This window comes from Musca autumnalis, unplaced genomic scaffold (genome assembly GCF_047663935.1).
Source record: "Musca autumnalis isolate F117 unplaced genomic scaffold, ASM4766393v1 scaffold_1, whole genome shotgun sequence".
NCBI lineage: Eukaryota > Metazoa > Arthropoda > Insecta > Diptera > Muscidae > Musca > Musca autumnalis.
The window spans coordinates 318,633,488-318,654,944 of record NW_027411644.1 but is presented as its reverse complement, the minus strand read 5'-3'; the positions used below and the strand labels follow the sequence as shown (position 1 = coordinate 318,654,944).

Here is a 21,457-nt window from a genome sequence, read left to right as displayed (position 1 = left end):
GGCCGTATGGCAAAATACGACTCTGCATGACATGTAGAGTTTAGTAGTACAACATGAAAACATAAACAAATAAACGTCGGAAAATTTGGAAAAATTAAAGAAAAGAGGGAAAATGAGCGTCCTCCAAAGTCTATAAAAGCCACTAAGCCCAACAGAATGTCCGTCATTTTGTGAGTGGTGCGTTAGTTTTGATAAACTTTAACGTGTGGCTAAAGTAACCTTTAAAAAAACCAAAAGCCAAAAAAATTAAAATAAAAAAAACAAAGAAAGTGCTGATTTGAATTTTTATTTGACAACGACCAATTCGTTGTGTTTCTTTGTGTTTTATTACATGCTATGGCAAATAAAACCATTGAGTAAGTTATTAAAACATTCCTGTGGTGCCATTAAGGGTTTGATGAATGCTTTGTATTTTTTTTTAATTAAAGATTGCCAAGCATTACAAAGGATCATCAACCATCGGCCTCCTCAACAGCAGACGGGAGGAGGTCGTTATTTTATTGGGGAAACAACAAGATTTATTGTGAAGTGTCAGACTTTAAAAAAGTTCTAATTTTTCTCGCCTTGTGATGTCCAAGTTGCCGTGGGTTGTTCTGGTCTAAATTCCTGGAAATAAAAAGATAAAAATAAGCTAATTAAGATCAAGTGATACAAGGTAACAGATAATAATCTAAGCAGCTGTTTATGGCCGTCAGCCACATGTGCGAGATATTACAAACATACTAACAAAGAAATAACCAAGAAACATTTAAATTGAACTAAAACAAAAGCACCACTCTAAGAAATGGAACAAAAATGAAATATTAATAACTGACATAATCAATTATATGTGTTTGTGTTGTTTAAATAATAATTTGTATGTTCGTAGTTAGTAACTAGCTTTTAAGTTTATTTCCATTGTAAGGATATTTAACGCCAACAATTTAAGCAGTGGGCGTAGGGTTGCCCCAAATGTCACGAAGATAGTAAGAAGATTTTTAGAATTGGTTTTATTGTGGATAGAGTGAAGAAGTCCACTGAATCGCCGCTAATCGAGCTCAATTAGAGGGTTGATAGATTCCACTAGATAGCCAGATTTGGCAAACTAAAGAATAATTCTTCGTACTTTGATGGTAGTCTGAGTCATTGGCTCACAGAATAATTTAGGTGTTAATAATCCATAAAACTTATAGATCATGTTAAATGTTTAAAGATTTTAAGAAAATATGACTTTTATAATAAATTGTTTTTCCTATATGTGAATTTATAATGAATATGTGCTAGTGTCTTTGTAAGAGAGGGTATCAGCGGGATGCTGTAGTGTGGTAAGTGTGTGTGGTGTTCGGGGCCCTTTTATAAAAAAATGGCGAATTGCTACGATTGGACAAGAAGGGTCATGGAAGGGTGGGCATAGTGAGGGGGCACTGAAGACCAAGCTCCTTTGTCATCGTTGTATGGTGTTTATGTGTTTTGTATTGTTGTTTATTTGTGTTTATAAGATCCACTTACATTACGTGTTCATTCCCTAAGGGTTTTGGTGGCAGGGTTAAAAACCTCCCCCTGAAAGTGTGCTCCTATCTGAGCTAGCACGGAACCCCACCAAGACGCCGCTGAAAGGCAGAATGTAACAAGTAATTTCATAAAATTACTTTTGTATGGAACTCGATCTATGAACGCCAAAATAATGGGAAAGTTTCGTATGAAAGTTTTAGCGTGTAACATAAGAGTAAGCTGCCTTGCCTGCTTACCTTGCTTACTAGGCGTTTACACCAGACAGTTTGTCTTCAAATACAACTCTGATTTACTAACACATACATACATTTGTCGGCTGTCTTCCAGCTGTCTATCACTTTTTCATAGACAGCCTGTTTAACAAATTTTTGACATTTTTTGTAAAAATGTGTGAGATAATTGAAATGTATTGAAAACAAAATAACATGAACAAAAACAAAATATGTGAACGGAAAACAAAATGAAATCGATGATTTTCATTCATAATTTTACAACTGTTTTTGCAGTTGTCTGGACGCCTACGTCACACAGGCAAGTTTTGGGATTTTGACAATCAATACATGAAGTCAACTGTTCTGTCATTTCTAAACGCAGGGTTACTTCTGATAAAAGAATAAAAAAGAAAAGGGCAACCCAGTTTGAAATTTGCTCGGCCTTCTTTATTATTTTATTTTTATTATGTCAGAAATGAAGCAGGAAAGCAAGGCAACCAGGCGAAGCAGCTTATGTACCTTTTGCGTCGTTTCACTTTGAGTCGTGTTTTTTTTTTGGAACGTATCAACACGCAAAGCGAGGTCTTGTGCTTGGTTTACATTTACGAAATCCACTCGATTTCAACTGTCAATTCCATTGATTAAACGTCAAACGAAATCCAATGGATTTCAGATGAGTTTTCATTTGACGTATACGCAAAGGAATTGACAGTTGCAATCGAGTGGATTTCGTAATGTAAATCAAGCATTGGTGTACTTCATATGGAACTCGATCTCGAACGCCTAATTTCATGAAATTATGTGTGTTCGTTTACTAAAAATTTGTACAAATTGTTACTGGATGTTGTTCGTCTACTCTACAGTACAATGCAAAAGAGCTTAGCCGATTACAAGAAGTTACAGGACTTGTACAAATTTATACAAATTGTTGAGTAAACGAACACACCTATTATTTCATTAAAATCGCTCTAGTGTGGACTGGGAGTATTGCATGGTTTACATTTACGAAATCCACTCGATTTCAACTTTCAATTCATTTGCGTATACATCAAATGAAATCCAATGGATTTCAAATGAATTTTAATTTGACATATACGCAAAGGACGTTTGAGCTATGGAACTTTTAGTATCTTCATGATTTAACAAAGTAAAGAACAATATTTATTATTTTACTGTCATTCAATTATTGTTATAAATTAATTAAATCCTATACTATTTCAGAGAATATAACAAATAACTTTCTAAACCTAAACGCAGTTTTATGTAAATGTTTTCTGATAAAAAAAGCGAATTTGAATAATGTTGAACAATATTTGTTCGGATCAATTTACATCTGCCTTGCCCCCAGAATGTTACGGGGTGGACATATAATACATTTTGTACAACCTATCTCATAAATAGTAAATTTTTGCAAAAAGTCGCGCGCAATTATTTTTATTTATTTTGAATACAAACTACCCAATTTCAACTCTGCCCATTGTTGTTGGTAGCAGCGGTAACCCTGAGCGCTTCAACTGCAACCAACTTCAGCAATTCAGCGAGTTTGTTGGCTTGTATTCTTTGAAAGGTTGAAAAAGGTGCCTCGGTCGCGGCATATTTGAAAAATTAAGAAAACAGAAGGAAGAATAACTTTAAAAAGGAGAGAGAAATGTTACTTTAGTCAAATAAATTTAGAGAATAATTGGTAAGAATACTTCGAAAAAGCCATCGTTGCCAAAATTCCAACATTGTTTTGAGGAATTCCTTTTTGTTAACAATTGCAGATCCTTAAAACAATGAAGCTAAGATAATAATAAGTGAACACACAAATTGATAACCAAAAAGACTTCTGTCAAAAAATCGAAATTATTTCAAAGCCGCCAAAAATATTTCGAATAAAAAGCCAGCAACAACAAGAAGGGAATTGAAAGAATTTTTGGCAAAAGAAAAAAAGAAATTGTTTCGGTGCTTTTAAGTTCTCTCCTTGTCAAGCGAGAAGAAGAAGAGGACACCTTTTGTAAGCAGACAAAACAGTTAAAAAATGGCGCCCACAAAGAGTACCCGTGCAGTTTCCAAGCAGTCTGTGGCCACAACAACTTTAACAAACCTTATGCCTCTGGCTCGCAAAGGTTTAACTCGACGCACTGCCACCAATGTTCAGGATCAAAATTCCGACATCATGCAAACGCGCGGTAAACGCAAGGCAGAGCATAGTCCTCAAAAGAACGACAAAATCAAAAGGTCTGCTTTGGGAAACCTCACGAACAATGTGAACAATCACAATCAATTGACGAATATACATCAAGATGATGATGCCAAACACAATATGGCCAAGAAGAAGGATTTGGTGCAGAATCTTTTTGTGGCTGGAGGACAACAAGAAAACACTTTGCAAATAATAAAAGAAACACAGAATCTGCTGATGCAACAAGCTCAGGGAGCTCTTCAAAAACAACAGCAGCAACCCGTCAAAATATTAACAAGGGCCTCCAGCCGTAATGCAAATAAAGATGGCCAAAAAGAAAATCAGTCACAAAATTCAAACATAACCTCAAAAATATTCGAGGATGAAGAGAAAAAGTTATTGCAATCGATAAAAACCAAACAAAAGGATGAGGTGCCAGCAGCTCCCATGGCTTCATTGCAGCCACACCAAGTCCAAAAGACTGCAAACAAGCCAGTTAGGCGTATTTCCAATGAATTTAATAAGACTGAAGAATCCTTGTATATGTCAGCATTGGAAGACATTTCCGTTTCGGATTCTATGCGTTTATCTGGTAATTTCGAGGCAGCAAAACGTCGATCAATTCTGTTGCAACAGCAACAACATGATCAAAGTAAGACTGAACCTACAACAGTGGCCAAAGAAAAAGCAGTACATCAAGTTCCCGAGGGTGTGGAAGACTTTGATAAACTTAATTGGAACGATCCCTTCCAGGTTTCTCACTATGCCATGGATATTTTCAATTATCTAAAGGAGCGTGAGGCCCAATTTCCTGTCGATGACTATATGGAAAGGCAAATACATTTGTCCAAATGGATGCGTTCCTTGCTAGTCGACTGGATGGTTGAGGTGCAAGAAACCTTCGAACTCAATCATGAAACCTTATATTTAGCAGTAAAAATTGTTGATCAATTTTTGTGCAAGGAAGTTATAAACAAAGACAAACTACAATTGTTGGGTGCTGCTGCCCTTTTCATTGCTTGCAAATTCGATGAGCGTACACCACCATTGATCGAAGACTTTTTATATATCTGTGATGGTGCCTACAAACACGACGAACTGATACAAATGGAAATGGCCACCCTTAAAGTGATACAATTCGATTTGGGTATTCCATTGTCGTATCGTTTTCTGCGTCGTTATGCTCGTTGTGCCAAAGTACCAATGCCAACATTAACATTGGCCCGTTATATTCTCGAGTTATCGCTTATGGATTATGATTGTATAACATTTAGTGATTCCAAGATGGCATGCGCTGCACTCTTTATGGCCTTACGTTTGCATGGCGATGCTCAACCATGGACGGAGACATTAATCTATTATACCGGTTATAAATTGGCCGATTTTGCCGATATTGTTCCCATATTAAATGCTGGCTTACATCGCAAACCCAAGGGCACTATTAAAACTATACGTAGTAAATATTCACATAAGATATTCCACGAAGTTGCTAAAGTTGCACTGATGACAACAGAGAAATTATTTGAAAATCAATTAGATTTTAATTTAAGTTTAACGTCTAGCCAAATAACAAGTGAACAAGAATCACAACAACAACAACAAGCGCAAAAAAGCACAAAAACAAAATCTCAACAAGCTGGTGGTAATAGTGGCAGTAGTGGCGGTGGAGGAATTGACAAGCAACAATAAGTTTTTATTCGGACAAAAGAAGAGAATATTTAGTTTCCTTTTAGCGTAATAATAATAAGAAGAAGTTGTAAGCATCAGAAACAAAAATGCAAATAGGCGCAGCAAAACAAACATTACCGTGAATTAGGAAGGATGGAGGAGGAGCTGAATGGAGCAGATTATTAAACAAGAAAACAAAATTAAGGTATGTTATGAATTATTACTTTGGTTTTTATTAAAACATTTTATCATATATAATATAGAATTGTAGGTCGTATAGTTTCGATTGACTTATTCATAAAAGAGTTACGAATTATATAGCCAATTTCCGATATTTCAGGAATATTCGATTTCGTAATTTATTCAGGTTTGTTTGTCGTTTAAAGTGAAGAGGCGTATTTTTATACCCCCAGCTTTTGGCTTAAAGAGGGTATATACACTAAGGTTATGACTTTTTTACAATCTCTTATCCCAGTATCCATTTAAACCTTCTACACGAAATGATTTCAATATTTTTAATTATCAGCACTTTGGTCAATTAAACTTTCAAAGTTTGTTGAAAGTGGTTTGTGCGTGACTTTTTTCAATATTTAAATTGAATAAAAATATTTTTTTTTCACTTGCGAAAAAATTTCGATCATCAACCATAACTCTAAACGAGAAAACTAATTAATCATTAAAAATGAACTTCGACTTAACAGGCAAAATTTTGAAAAAAAAACATTTTCGTTATTAATAGGCAGAAAGAAGGTAATTTATTAGTGTAACAGGAAATTCCACTCGCGAGTGAATTCGAGCAAATTTAGTAACTTGCCCACCTCCTCCCACCAAACAAAAACTTAGGTTAGGTAAGAGGACGCGTAATCGTAATGGTCCATTGTGTTCATCCTGGGCAAAACTTACCCCACCCCAAATAAACTTGGCCTAGGCCCACCAAAAAAATCACACCAAAAAAACTTACCACCTCCCCTCCACTTTTCACTCGGTAGTAAATCGGTGCTCTAATTTCAAAATTGATTGTGCGGAAAGTTTTTCAATATTTCCATTCCCGATACTGGAAATAATTTTTGAGACAAAAGGTCAAAAAGTCTTAACCCTAATATACACTTTTATATTGTGCCTTATCGAAAAATGGTTTTAGACCCCAAGTAAGTTTGGACGAAATCCGTTCTAGACAATAGACAATTTCGAGTTGATTTAGCAATGTCCGTCTGTCTTGCTGGTGCGCACGGTAGCTCTCTCCTGAGATGATGGCCTAAAACCTCTAAGAAACCTAGACGGCACCAATCCGCAAGATAACTCTCGTAGGGAGTTTCTGATTGTTCCAAACTTTGCACATCATATTATTTCATCTAGTCATGTATTAGGTTGGAATATGGTCTAGTCCCACCCTTCGGGTTCCTCCCACACAAATTTTGGGAAAGGTGCCGTTCAACAGCTCATCCCGGATAGCTTTGAATTTTTTTTTCCAAAAAGTTCTTCGTGCGGGCCCTGTTACGACGGGTGCAAGTCTGCCGGCGCCGTTGGATACCTTCCGGTATCTCTTTCTCGTAAATTTTCAGAAAAGTTTAGGCATAGTATATGTACCTCCCACACAAAATTTAAAAAAGTACAGTTTAACAGTTCCTCTCGGATCATTTTGATATGTTTTGCAACAAGTTTTCGTAGGCATGGCCCTTAGATAACACTCGAAGGGAGAAAACGATTTGGTCCAAACGTTGTACATAGTGTTATTACTTACAGACTCAGGTTATGTCTGAATATTGACTACCTCGGGCCATTCTTTGAAGAGGGTGTATTATAAGGACTGGTGTGTGATCGTTTTTAAATTTTTGTCAACATGTTGTGTATGCGGCCCTAGTTACGACGTTACAATTTTTTTCCGGGGCAAGTCCATACTTCCTGAGAAATTGGGCCAAAAACAAAAAACCCCTATAGACGTCAGAAGTATTGTGTTTACTACTATTCTTTAGGTCCCAGACTGAGGGTATATCTCTGTCGGCACAACTAACTGATACTTTCTTACTTGTTATTGCTAGTCTCAGTCCGATCCCATTCGGCAAAAAATCACTTGGCTTAGGGCAAAGTGAACATTTCGCAAATCGTATTATCTCAATAGCTGTGTTCCAGAACTAAAAAGTTTTTACAATTTTTACGACTTTTACACATTTTACTCGAAAAAGCGTTCCCGTACACAAAAAAGTTGTAAAATGTTCACTTCTATTTAAACAAAAATGGCGCTGAATGACGCTCTCTTTAAAAACTTTTTACACGACAAATTTGGGCGAGTAAAAAAGTAGTAACATGGTTGCCGGCGTCTGATTGGCTGATACGCCGACTTTGACATTTGTTCCAGTTTTTCTGACGTATTTTCCATTTTTCCGTTCCCGAACTTTTTCAAAAAACTTGTGGGTAAGAACAAATTTTTTGCAGTTCTCTCTTTTACGAGTTTTACCATTAAAAAGTACGGGAACGAACCTAATACCATCCAATATTTTAATAACAAATATTTTTTCTATTTCCCCAAATATTAACAAATATTTTTTTCTGTTTTTTTTTTCAGTTCAACTGCGCATTTAGATTTTTTAAGAAATTCCTCTACCCCCGCCCCAGAAGAATCTATATTTTTAGAAGCAAATCTATTGTTTCCCCTTATTTAACTTTCCCAACTTAACTATTTTCCTGACTGGTATACAATTTACTATTCATTGTTTATTTTGTTAAACAATTATATATGTATTATCTATTAAATTATTATTTCTCCTAATCTATCAAATGTTTTATATAAATACTCTATAACTTTCACATGTTCTTTCTTGTCTCTTGAATGTCTTTCTGTCTTGTTTTTTTGTTGCTATCTTAAAACTATAAAATTTGACAACTAATCTTTCTTTATAAACTATTAAAAAATGAAAACCACCAAAAAAACCAATCTCAACCAAGTACAATATACATACAGCATACATACATACTACGCTTCTATTAAGTTAATACATACATACATACTAATAATTTACATTTGTAAAAGTGCGTGTCTACTCTCTCTCACTCCGTAATAATAATTGATTTTTCAAGAAATTCATTAGAAAAAGAGAAATTTTGGAAAAAAAGTGTATTATGAAACAGAAAACGAAGAAAAACGATTTGTATGTACCATTTCTCTTTTTCGTGAATATTATTAATTATTTGTGCTTAATTTATTTATTTTTATGAGAGATACAAAGAAATTCACCACTCGCAAAAAATTGCCCATTACCATTAAACAAAAAACACTTATAAATTTTTTAATTTTACTAGTTCTTAAGTAACGTTTATTATTAATTTTAATTTTACATTTATCCATACACCTAAAAATACACAAACCTACATATATATTAACTATAAATTAAATATGAACTATATAAGAACAAACAACAAAAAATTACATTTTTAATAAATTTCTTCTTCATTTTGATGCATTTTACTACACAATTTCTAGTGTTAAATATCCTTAGCTCTACTTATTTATAACTACTACTACTGCCGCATTTGTTCTATTGCAAATGTCTATTGTTGGCCAGTTGGTATGTGTGATTCAATCATTCTATGGCACATGTGGACTTATTCGCCCTGGACGTATGATAAAGTTGTTAAACAATTTTCTTGTTAACTAATTTTTGTCATTTCTGTTTTTTTATAGGTTTTTCTTTTGATTTTGAATTTTCAATATTATTAATTGCCTTACAAGATATTTTCCCCATCTTTTTTTTTCATTTACAATAAATGTTTATTTTTGTAATTATTAAGTTTTTTCATTATTACCCAATAGAAAATCAAATCGTTGATGACATTTTCGTCGACGATTCGTTGACGAAATCTATGAAATTGTCATGTACGACAACTTGCATGACCATGTCTTGCAATTTGTCTTGGCAACAAACTCAAAAAAATTCTCAAAAAAGAGAGCTTTGAAATAATTGTACATATATTTATGAAGATATTAAATTTTCTATTTGTAATAAATTTAAGATTGTGAAATCATAAAATTTGGAAGCCGCGTCACGATGTATAGAATTATTATTTATGGAAAGAGCATTAACTAAAATCGGTAAGTAAGAATAAGTAGATTAAAATGCATAAAAACTAATTGTGTTTGTTCTTTAAATACGTGTATTTAGGTTGAAGGCATGGCGAACTTTGAAAATCGCGATATGAAGCACATGGTATATGGTAAGAATTTCGAATATATTAGTGGTTATTTTCAACAGTCATTTATAATCCCTTTTTTGCAGAATCCACAAGGTGAAGGAGATCGCCCTTCAGTTGGCTGGGGAAAGAAATAAGGCGTGGTAAAGCTGGAAGAAAGTGGTGACATGCAGAACATCCGGGACTTAAGTATAATTAATTTAAGATAAAATTTGTAGACATAATGCATTTTATAATTTAATAAAAAATTACACAAGGCAACAAAATGAACTTGTCTTTAGTAGGGTCGTTAATGACAAATAGCAAGACAATGTCTGCAAAGCAGTCGTCAACGAAATAACGGTTTTTTTGTCTTCCAAGTCGTCATCGACGACAGCTTCGCTTACCTTGTCGCCCATGTTGTCGTGCATGAATACTCGGACACTTGTGGGAAAAAGTCGTCAACGATTCCAAAGAGCTGTCTGCAAAGGGTCGTGAACGAATTGGAAATGTCGTGCACGATTCATCAATGTTGTCTTAAAGACACTTTCTATTGGGTATTTAATGTTAGTTTTTATGTGTTTCTTCATTGTTTACATTTCATTTTTTGTCAAGTTTTGTTATGTATTTTTTGCCACGTTAAACAATAAAAATAATCAACAACAACAAATTTTGTATATGTAGTTAAGTTACTATTTTTCGCTCTTTTTGGTTAATAAATACGTTTTTTTATTTATGAATTTCAATTTATGTTGTTTTTTATTTTTTTTTTCTTTGGTTATTCTGAACGAAAATTCCCCGTGAGTTTTCCACTTTCTTCCTTAAGTTGAAACGGCAGAAATACAAAACTCACAGGGAATTTTCGTTGAGAATAACTTCCTTTATTTGTGTGTTTTTTTATTTTAACGACCCGTTTTTCTAAAACGAATTTCTACAAATTTATTGTTGTATGTAATTTTGGGGGTTATTCCGAATGAAAAGTTTTCTCAATCTCTCCGTTAAATTAAAGCGGTAGAGAGAAAAAACTCAAGGAGAGTTTTCATTCTGAATAATCCAAAATTAAAACCAAAATTAATTAAGTTGGTTTTCGAAACGTATTAGAGAAACGGATTATCCTTTATTTACAGGCATGTCACAGAAACGAATTCCGATCGAAAGTGGAATTGATTCCGTATTTAGCTTCTTCAGAAAACGAAAAACGAAGAATTTTTCGGAATGCAACCACTTTTGATTTTGCAAACGGAATTGTATTTTTATTTTGTTTAAATCTGCCACTTTAAAACACTCTAAAAACACTTAGAAATAATTAAAATGTTGTTTTATTAACAAATTTACATTTAATTTCGCATTTAAAATAAATAATTAAGTTTTTTGACTTCACAAAATCGATCGGAATCTAAAGAAGCTAAGACAAAAACGATCGAAATGAAATTTCGGAATTGCAACCATTCCGATCGGAATCTGTGACATGCCTGTTAAAGTATTTATTAACCAATTTCTAGAAAAAATAGCTTAACTACCAGGACAAAAAACTGTAGTCTATGTTATTTTTCTAAAGTACTACAGGATACATTGTCTTATTAGGGGTTATTATGAACGAAAATTCCCGGTCAGTTTTTGGATTTCCGCCGCTTCAACTTAAGGGAGATTTTTCAAGGAAAATTTTCGCTCAGAATAACCCCCATTATCATTACAAATCCACAAACTGGATACATCAATATACCTAGTATATCTATCATATAACTGCTTTTTATACCCTCAGCATTTATGCTAACGAGGGTATATACACTTGCATACGGACAAAATGTTCCTCATCGAAATATAATGGTTTTAGACCCCAAGTATGTTTGGACGAAATGTGTTTCAGACAATTTGGAGTCGAAATTTGGCTTTCGTAATATTTTGTCCAAACTTAGGGGTCGATTATGGATAGCAACCCAACTACAGTTGCGTTGCGGACAACAAATTTTGTAATAGAAATTTCCATTTCCGCATTAAAATTCATACTTTTTTACAATTAAATTAATAGCTGAAGGTTCAAAACGCTGATATTAAATGAATTTGACAAACATTTCTGTAGGTTCTGTTATTATTTTTATGATTTTCTCTTCTGACAACGCAACTACCGTTGAATTGCTATCCGTAATCGACCCCTTAGTTTAAGTTCGAAGATGAGTTATATCGGAAAATGTGTACGTACGATAACTCTTGAAGGAAGTAACCGATTTGGTCCATACTTTGCAAATCGTGAAATGTCTACCAGACTTAGATGAGGTTCAATCGGTCCACTCCTTCGGGTACCTCCCACATAAAATTTCGGATAAGTTCAGTTTAGGACGTGCTCTCGAATCGCTTTGATTTTTGTTTTAGCAACTTGCATTCACTGCCCCCCATACGACGGTACAAGTTTAATCAGGCGCAAGACCATACTTCCTGAGAAAATAGCCTAAAAGTTGCACAAAACCCCTATTGCACCGTGTGAGGTGGTTGGAGCGCAAGATAACTCTCCAACAAATCTGCCGATTGGGTCCAACATTTGGCCTTAGTAATATTTTGTCCAAACATAATTTAAGTTCGAAGATAAGCCATATCGGCCCACTCCTTCAGGAACCTCCCCCATAAAAGTTCAAAAATGTTCGGACAAATTGTACGTTAACTCTTGAAGGGAGTAGCCGAATTGATCCATACTTTACACATCCTAATATATTTACCAGATATAGATCACGTTCAAATATGGACTATATTTGTCAACTCCCTCCGGTACCTCCCACACAAAATTTTGGCTGGAGATCCACTTCCATAATGGTCAAGGTCGATCTATTCCTTTAAGTATCACCTCCGCAAAACTTTCGCTCTTTAATCCTGATCAACATTTTTGTCGGTTTATACGCCGAAAATTTTTAAAACCCCCTATATACATAAGTTTTTTGGGAAAAATTGTTTCAATATACACAGGCTGAGGGTATATCTCTGTAGGTCACGACGGCTGATACTTTTTTTACTTGTTCATAAAGAGCTGTAAGAGATAAATTTATTAGAGGTGTGCCAAATTTTACAGCATGCTAGCTTTTAAATTCCTAGTCTTTCCGCGGGTATTATGTACCTTGAAGTTTGCTATGTTCACCCGCAAATAAGTTTGTATAGTTCCATACAAAGATTCGTGGATATTAATGGCCCTTGGGACATAAGTCTACATTCTGTATATTCCCAATGTTCTTTACACAATGGATAACACTGTGCAACATTTTTATTCGAACTGAAAATTTTTTGAAAGTACACACTCAAAGGACATGAAACCCTAGATGGGTTTTGTTGTGTCAGATCCAGCTCGGATTTTATGGCCCCATCTAAACATGGTTAAATATTGAGTTTTTAAAGAAGTTCGGGGCTATATCTCTGAAACCAATGCGAATCTTCATCTGACCTCTGAAACAAATTTGTAGATAAGGACAAGAATAAAATATTTGGAGAAATAATGAACTCGAAAAACTACATTTATTGCCTCAAATTTCAAAATATATGCAAAAATTCCACAATTTTTATACATTTCGCACCGTATCTTCAAAACCGTTAATTTTTTCTGAATATTTTCTTGGAAAAATATTCCCTGGAATGTACAGGGAATGTTGTAAAATGCCTCTATGCCGTAGTTTTCAGTACATTTTTCAACGACGATTTAATAAAACTGTCAATAATGTAGTGAAATCCGAAATGCGAGAATAAACTGTTGGTGTGAACTGTGTTTGAAATACGTGTTATAAAAGATATGATGCAAAATACCGCTGAAACAACATGAAGTAAGCATTTTAGAGTTTCAGAATGTTCTAAAGAATTGTTGAGAACTTTATTTGGAAGATTTTTGCAAAAGGTTACTTGGTTCAACTCCCAATAGTTTAGCCGATACTGACCAGAATTTCAGCAATTATGTAAAATTTTCTATATTTTATAGATTTTGATGCCCTAGATGGAGTTTTTCTTATGTGGTTTTTTCTAAACATAAGTTCTACTTGTTTAGGGTTACAATATTGCTAAAGACAACAGCGCCAAATTCCTATTCGTTTCTCAGATAAAGGCCTGATAAATGCAAAAAAGTGTAGATTTAGCCCGGTTTAGATGAGGCCATAAAATACGAACTGGATCTGACAGGACAAAACCCTACTAGGGTTTTTGCAGTCTAAATATGTACTTTCGAAAAATGCATACTAGAAGTTGTTTGCATTTTCAGTGTTGCACAGTGTAATTAAAGTTTTTAAGCATATTTCACTTTGATAATTTTTTGTTTATTTAGTTTTATTAATTAACTTATTACACATTTATCACATTTTTTTAAGTTGTAGGAGTATATCATGCAGCTTAAAGCAAACTTGACTCAATAACCTTGATTGCGATAACCATATTGTGGTGGACTCTGATAACCATAATTATAGCCACCATTATTATTCGTATTATAACCCTGAGGATTTTGACGATAATGGGGTCCTTGTGAATATCCTTGATTGTTGTAGCCTTGTCCTGAACCATAATTCGGCACTCCTTGGTATTGATTATTACCATAATAACCATTTGCTGGACCTTGATTATATGCTGGTCTATTCACTTGCTGAGGACGATAGGGATATTGCTGCACACCATTTGAATATTTATGTGGTGGATTGTAAATATTTTCCTCAATATAGGGTCCATTGTTGGGATAAGATGATCCTCCTCTATGATGATCATGGGGTTCACTTGGATCATGTACTATGTCGTAAAGTATATTTGCCAATACATCAAATGTGGGTTTGGCCCAACAAAACTGCGCCACTAAGCTTGTAACTAGCAATACCATAGCCAAAGTTTTCATTTTGATTTTTTTGGAAATTATTTTTAAAATATTTTTTTTGTGCGGTACTTTACTGACTGATTCGAAAATATCAATTCGACTGAATTGTCTTTTCCAAATACAAACGATTTAAAGTTCCCACTTGAAGATGATAAGAACAGAAGAAGGGTCATTTGTATTCGAACGCATTAATCTTTAGAAACATCGGGAGTTGTTTTTGCCATTTTTGAGGTTAAATAGAATATAATTGTTCTATTTATTATTATTATTTCATGGAATTAATACGAAAACGAAGAAAGTGTGTCAATGTTGCACAGTGTTTTCATATTAGTAGATGTTGAAATCTAGCATACTTTAAGGTACTGATTTGGTTTTAGCAGCGGTGAAGATTTTAGGGTTTGGGTCTTTCGGTCTGCTGGCTGGAGCGCACGATAAACTTTTGGCTTCTTAGGAGGGTTGGCGTTTTTTATTTTGGATGATGACTTTTATTTTGATTTTCAAAATAGTCAGACTTAATTCCATAGTCGTTGTTTTAATATTTTATTAAAACAACTTTAATTTATTAGTGGGAAAAATTGGCGATGTATACCAAGGGGTAAGGCAGGGAAGGCTATAGTTTCAGATCTCGCCACAGATCTTCATCAGTTCCCTTTTTTCTTGTATTTCAACAAGAAACTTTTTACACCCAAGTGTCAATTGCTCGCTCAAATAGATACGTATCCAAAGAAACACTCTGATCGAGAATTTCTTTGGCACGACCTAAACTCGAACAACTGCACTTGTAAACAAAACCAAATCTTTCCCACTGCTATGCGTTCGTTGAGCCTTAATAATATTAATGGGGTATGTTCTGAGACACAGTTCACGCCTCAAGCATTTTGTTCATCCCATTAACGCTTATTTTCGAGTATTTTATGGACGCACTAGGGTGTATTCTTCTTTTTAAATACCCCCATGAATCTTAGCCTCAAGAAATTCGCAAAAAATAGGAGTAAATGAGGTGAACAAAATGCTTGAGGTATGAAGTGAGAGGTGAAGTGTGTCTCAGAACATACCCGAATATTATGTAAAAAATTTAGTTTAAGTTCGAAGAAGGGCCATCGGTCCACTTCGTCGAATTTGTTTTAATTAATTTTTTTCTGCAAGTTGTGCTTACGGCCTCTTTTACGGCGATACCCCAAATGTCTAAATTATTAAATCTACCATTATATCGGGTCTATATCAAAGTGTGGACCTATCTTTACAATTTTTAGTGAAAAGTTTTGTAACTACAAGGAACCGAAAATAGGAAGGTACCACTACCTCATATGTCAAATCGGTTTCAAATTTTAGCTAAAATCTTAAAAATGCCGAAAATCCTGAGGTATCGTTAGCTTGGGTTATATTAAAACATGGAGTTATGACGGGCCCATGCCGCATACTTGCAGATGTCATGCACGGCAGGATCGATTTCCGCCCAATAAGAATTTAGGCGACTGCAATATCCCGAGCGTAGTTGAGCCAAAACTACTCTGGTTTGTCGTGGCAGCTGACGCTCCTCAGCTGCGATAGATGGGGGATGTACTCCGAGTACTTTATTCACACTATAATTGCTTAAGGCCTTGGCAACTGCGTCCGTGTGAATGCTATTCAAACCTGCTTGATATGCTTGTTGATCTAGGGGTTCTCTCCTGTACCGTTGGACCACTCCCTCTAGAGAATGGATATCCTTTCTGATCTGCCTGAATGTGTCGGGCCTACCCACAAGATGGTGATTGGGATGGCTCACACGGTAACATCCAAGCAGGTACTGCAACGAAAACATCTCATTGTGTTGCTTTACTGGAAGAATCTTTGCCTCCTCATGTAGATGGTCCACTGAAGATTTGAGGAGGCACCCTGTCGCTGTTCTCAGGGCTGCATTTTGGCAAGTTTGAATCTTTTTCCAGTTCGAATCACACAATCTCGGGGACCAGACTGGAGCCGCATAGCTTACCACAGACCGACCTATCGCGTTATATGTGGTCAACAAGGTTTCTTTATCTGCACCCCAAGTGCTGCCGGCTAGGGACTCGAGGACCTTGTTCCTACTTTTCAGTTTGTCGCAGATAGCTGTGGCGTGTGTGTAGGACGTGAAAGTAGTGTCGAATGTGACCCCTAAGATTTTGGGGCAGTTTGTGGTCGGAATTCTGCTACCGTCGACCACGGCATTCAATTCTCTTCCAAACTACGCTGTCCATGTTGTGAACAGAGTGGCTGTTGATTTTGTGGCGGAAATCTGCATATTCCTCGAATGGAAAAATGTGGTAAGATTGGTTAAATAGTTGTTCAGTCTATCACAGATGTCATCAGGATAGGTACCCGACGCCAGGATCGTGAATTCATCCGCATACGTTACGATCTCGTCTGGAGGGGGCGGAATAAAGGAGAGGTAGAGGTTAAACAGTTCCGGAGATATCACCCCACCTTGGGGAACTCCCTGTTTCACTCTACGGGGTTTGGACTTCTTGCTCCTGAATTCCACGTACGACTGGCGTCCACACATATAATTGACAATCAAACGTTTCAAGCTTGGCCGGTCTGCTCAATGTCCTCAAACAGTTTGGAGTGCCTGACTGTATCAAAGGCTTTTGATAAGTCAAGCGCCACCATCACTGTTCTATCGCACGGCCGTCTCTGGTTGAGTCCTTGACAAATATGTGTGGTAATGGCGTGCAGCGCAGTTGTCGTCCTGTGATGCCTACGGAATCAATGCTGATGATCGGAAACTTGAAGCTATTTCTGATACTGGGGAGGACTAAGGCCTCAAGGGTCTTTGCTACGGGCGGCAAAAGCGAAATCGGTCTGTACGATTCAATTTTGCTGGCATCCTTGCCTGGCTTCCGTAGTGGGACCACCCTGCCCATTTTCCAGACTTCGGGAACAACGAGGGTGGCTAGGGACAAGTTGAAGACTTTGGTGAGATACTCGACTCCCTGCTCGTCCAGCTGCTTCAACATTACCATGGAGATTCCATCAGGACCCAACGCTTTGGATGATTTAGCGTTCCTGATGGCATTGGCAACATCATCCATTGTAAACTGTGGTGATTCCTCCTCGGCAGGAAGAGATCTGATGCGACGTAATACTCTTATCTTCGCCCTGTCACTCTCGGGGTGCTCGACAAACTGCCGATTGTAATAACTTGCGCACCTCTTCGGGTCAGTCAACGTAACGTCGCCAAACGTAACTGAGGTCCTATCTTCCCTTCTTCCTGGGTTCGAGAGTGACTTAACCGTTGCCCACAGTTCACCTATACTGGCTCCACTTCTGGTGCGATTCTTCCTTAGCACGTCGTAACCATCGCAACGTTGTAAGCTACAGTTGTTGTTGAGCTTGGTTTCTTGCACCGTAGCGACCTTGATATTCCTCCGACTCATGAAATCTACTATTTCCTCGATCTTACCTCGGAGTCCATTGCAATTAAATTGCAAAAAGGATGCATTTTCCGGGATTGGGACAACAATGGCTGGTGTTAAAGGCTGCATGTGCGGTTGTTGTCAGGGGGACTGCGGGGGAGTCTCATAATCAGACGACGAGGGAGTTTCGTAATCCGATGACGACTCACTGCGGACTGTATTCACACAGCATGCAGCAACGTAGTCTCTGTCGTAGTCCCTCACGTGGACAAGTCCAGAGCAACCCCTTAGATGCACCCACTCCTGACATCTATTGGATCTCACCGAAGGCTGGATGTGGGTGAAGATGCAGATGTGACAAACCGAACACTAATATATTGCTCCTGGGGTTTTCTTCGTCCCGGCACGGACCAAAAGGATTCGGAGCAGGTATTCCGAGATATGCTGCTCCCAACACAGAAAAACGAAACAAATACAAACATATGTACACTGAGATGGCAGCCGCTGGCCGGAACAATGATGTTGTGTAGTTCCGGGTCAATCCGGTACAAAGAACCCGCTGCCGAAACAATCGAAAAAGTCAAATAACAGCAAGTTTTTAGATAAAACCCTCAAAAAATCCGAAAATCTAGAGGTACTGTTATATGGGGGATATAGCAGAACATGGACATATGTTGGCGATTTTTCGTGGAGAAGTTCCGTGACCACAAAGAACCTCAAATGTCACATTGCAGCTGGTTCGGTAAAACAGTAGTTAAAACTTTTAAAATTCCGAAAATCAGGAGGTACGCTTATACAGGGCCTATACCAAAACATGGACCTATATCATGGTACAATAATACAGGTAGCATTATCATGCCAGCTGATGGTAACATAATGTGAATTGATGTCAAATGTTGACACCTTATGTTACCAACAATTGCCGATGCGGCTACCTGTGTATTTGTACCATGACCTATATAAATAATTTTTTGTCAAGAACTTCTATGACCACTAAAAATCTCAAACGTCAAATTACAGCTAGTTCGGTTAAAGATTTTAGCTAAAATCTTCAAGATATCGAAAATCGGGAAGTTCCGTTATACAGGAGCTATATCAAAACTTGAACCTATTTTGACGATTTTTCACGGAGAAATTTCGTGACCACATAGAACCTCAAATGTCACATTGCAGCTAGATCGGTAACAATTGTAGCTAAAATACCGATTAAAAACTTTAGTCAAAATCTTCAAAATACCATCGTTATATGTTGGATATACCAAAACATAGATCTATGTTGACTATTTTTAGTGACAAAGTTTCGTGACCACTGATAACCTTTAATGCCAATATACAGCTAGTTCGGTGAAAACTTTTGGCTAAAATTCTCAAAATACAGAAAATCGGGAGGTACCGTTGTATGGGAACTATATGAAAACATGGACCTATCTATGTTGACGATTTTTCGTGGATAAGTTTTGTGACCACAGAGAACCTCAAATGCCAAATTAGGGTAATTATTTCCGGTGACGGAAATAATTAACCTAAAGCTGTAAAAACCCTACGGCTCTCCTGAAGGGAGTCCTCGATTTGGTCCTTACATATCGTAATCGTAATCGGTACCGCCCCAGAAAAGTTGAAACAGTTATGTATAAAAAGAGCGTCGATGAATGTGATTTGTTTCTCCTTTATTGTGTAAATTGCACTTTTGCAATAAAAAACTTCTTTATACCGAAGTAATCGTTATAGTGAAGTTCTCTATAGAGTGATTTAAATAGCTGAAAATGGATAGAAACACGTTGTGTTTAGACTGAAGTTATGGGCCGATTCCGTACAGCGAGGCGAGTCATGTCGCGTCGTCTATCGTCTAGGCGACAAAATTTAAAAAATGCACTACGTCCAGCGATAGAAAATAATCGTCGATAATAAGTTATTTTTATTTTTTTTTATTTTATATTTATTCGGTAGTAAAAATGAACGGCGACAGCTAATTTGTTGTCGCCGGAAAATGAACATTACGGCGACAAAATTTGACGTCGTCGTGCGACTTTTGCCATACGTAATGGAAAAATTGCAACTGGCAACGCGACACGACTCGCCTCGCTGTACGGAATCGGCCCATTAGATTCTATTTATTTGATTTCCCTTGCAATGAGTCAAATCTTCAATTTCTGCTGAAAACGTCCATTTGGTTTTATGGCGAGTAGTATTCATCGATTCGCCACCAGGAAGACAATAATTTTCACGCTTTCATAAAATTTCATTTCCTATTTCTTTTCTCATGAAAAAAAGCTTGCCATTATTATTATCTCCGAGTTACGCTGCTTATCGCATCTTTCCAAAATTGTATAAATGCGGTACTTTTTTTCGAGGGTTTTATTATAGACAATCTCAGCACAGCAAACGAGAAATGAAAATCGTTATCATGAAATTAAAAATCATTGGAATTTTAGTTTTACTTGCCGCCACCACAGGACATGCTGCTCCAGCTGTTGATATTTTGGGCGATACCGTTGTTGGTTTAACAGGACAAACTGCTCCAGTAGTTGATATTTTAACCAATACAGTTGGTGGTATAACAGGAGGTTTACTTGGAACATTGGATACACTTTTGGGTGGAAATCGTAAGCAACCCGAACAACATATACACATTTATGTCGATCAACAACAGTTGCAACCACCATCTGGCACTTCATATTATGTACCACCTGGACAGGCAGCGGTAGTAGAAGCTCCAGCACCACAATATCCGCAATATGCAACATCTGCACCCATGAATATTCCACGTAATTGGAAACAAATGCCTGGAGGAGTCCGTGGTAATAATTAAAAAAAATTAAATATTAAAATAAAGTTATGAGAAATTAAAAAAAAAATCAACAAGTAAAAAAGTATCAGTCGGCTTGGCCGACAGAGATATACCCTCAGCCTGTGTATATTAAAACAATTTTTCCCAAAAAACGTATGTATTAAGTGGGTTTTAAAAATTTTGGGAGTAAGAAACGACAAAAATGTTGATTAGGATTAAAGAGCAAAAGTTTTGCGGAGGAAATACTTAAAGGAATGGATCGACATTGACCATTATGGAAGTGGATCTCCAGCCAGTACATATGGTGCCATAGGGGGTTTTTACACCCTTCGGGCTGTTTGCTCAATAAGTGTGGATTTGCCCCTGAAAAAACGTTTACCGTCGTAATTGAGGCAGCGAATGCAAGTTGCTTCAACAAAAATCAACGTGATTGGATAGCAGGTCTTAAAGTGAACTTATTTGAAATTTTGTTTGGGAGGTACTGGATAAAGTGGACAAATATAGTCCATATTTGAACCTGATCTACATCTGGTAGATATATTAGGATGTGTAAAGTATGGACCAATTCGGCCACTCCCTTCAAAAGTTACCGCACGAACAATTTTTCCGAACATTTTTGAAATTTTGTGGGGGAGGTACCTGAAGGAGTGGAGCGATATGGCTTATCTTCGAACTTAAACTATGTTTGGACAAAATATTACTAAGGCCAAATTTTGGACCCAATCGGCAGATCCGTTCGAGAGTTATCTTGCGCTCCTACCACCTTACATG

General features: G+C 36.5%; 2 protein-coding genes and 1 long non-coding RNA gene across 3 annotated transcripts; all 3 read left to right on the top strand.

Moving 5' to 3' along the window:
• Positions 1 to 48: 48 nt before the first annotated feature.
• On the top strand, positions 49 to 1,253 carry LOC141389997 (uncharacterized). Its single transcript, XR_012409242.1, has 2 exons — positions 49 to 356; positions 429 to 1,253. It is a non-coding gene; the product is annotated as an uncharacterized lncRNA (long non-coding RNA).
• Positions 1,254 to 3,242: 1,989 nt separating this feature from the next.
• CycB3 (cyclin B3) lies at positions 3,243 to 9,006 on the top strand. Its single transcript, XM_073962383.1, has 3 exons — positions 3,243 to 3,387; positions 3,467 to 5,740; positions 8,099 to 9,006. The coding sequence occupies exon 2, from the start codon at positions 3,724 to 3,726 to the stop codon at positions 5,554 to 5,556; it is 1,833 nt and encodes a 610-aa protein (XP_073818484.1). The 5' UTR covers positions 3,243 to 3,387; positions 3,467 to 3,723; the 3' UTR covers positions 5,557 to 5,740; positions 8,099 to 9,006.
• On the top strand, positions 8,564 to 20,824 carry LOC141389995 (uncharacterized). Its single transcript, XM_073962384.1, has 2 exons — positions 8,564 to 8,681; positions 20,250 to 20,824. The coding sequence occupies exon 2, from the start codon at positions 20,288 to 20,290 to the stop codon at positions 20,705 to 20,707; it is 420 nt and encodes a 139-aa protein (XP_073818485.1). The 5' UTR covers positions 8,564 to 8,681; positions 20,250 to 20,287; the 3' UTR covers positions 20,708 to 20,824.
• Positions 20,825 to 21,457: the final 633 nt, after the last annotated feature.

What these genes read in the sequence shown, in the direction of transcription:
- CycB3 (XM_073962383.1), top strand. Translation starts at nt 3,724, where the DNA reads ATGGCGCCCACAAAGAGTACCCGTGCAGTTTCCAAGCAGTCTGTGGCC.
- LOC141389995 (XM_073962384.1), top strand. Translation starts at nt 20,288, where the DNA reads ATGAAAATCGTTATCATGAAATTAAAAATCATTGGAATTTTAGTTTTA.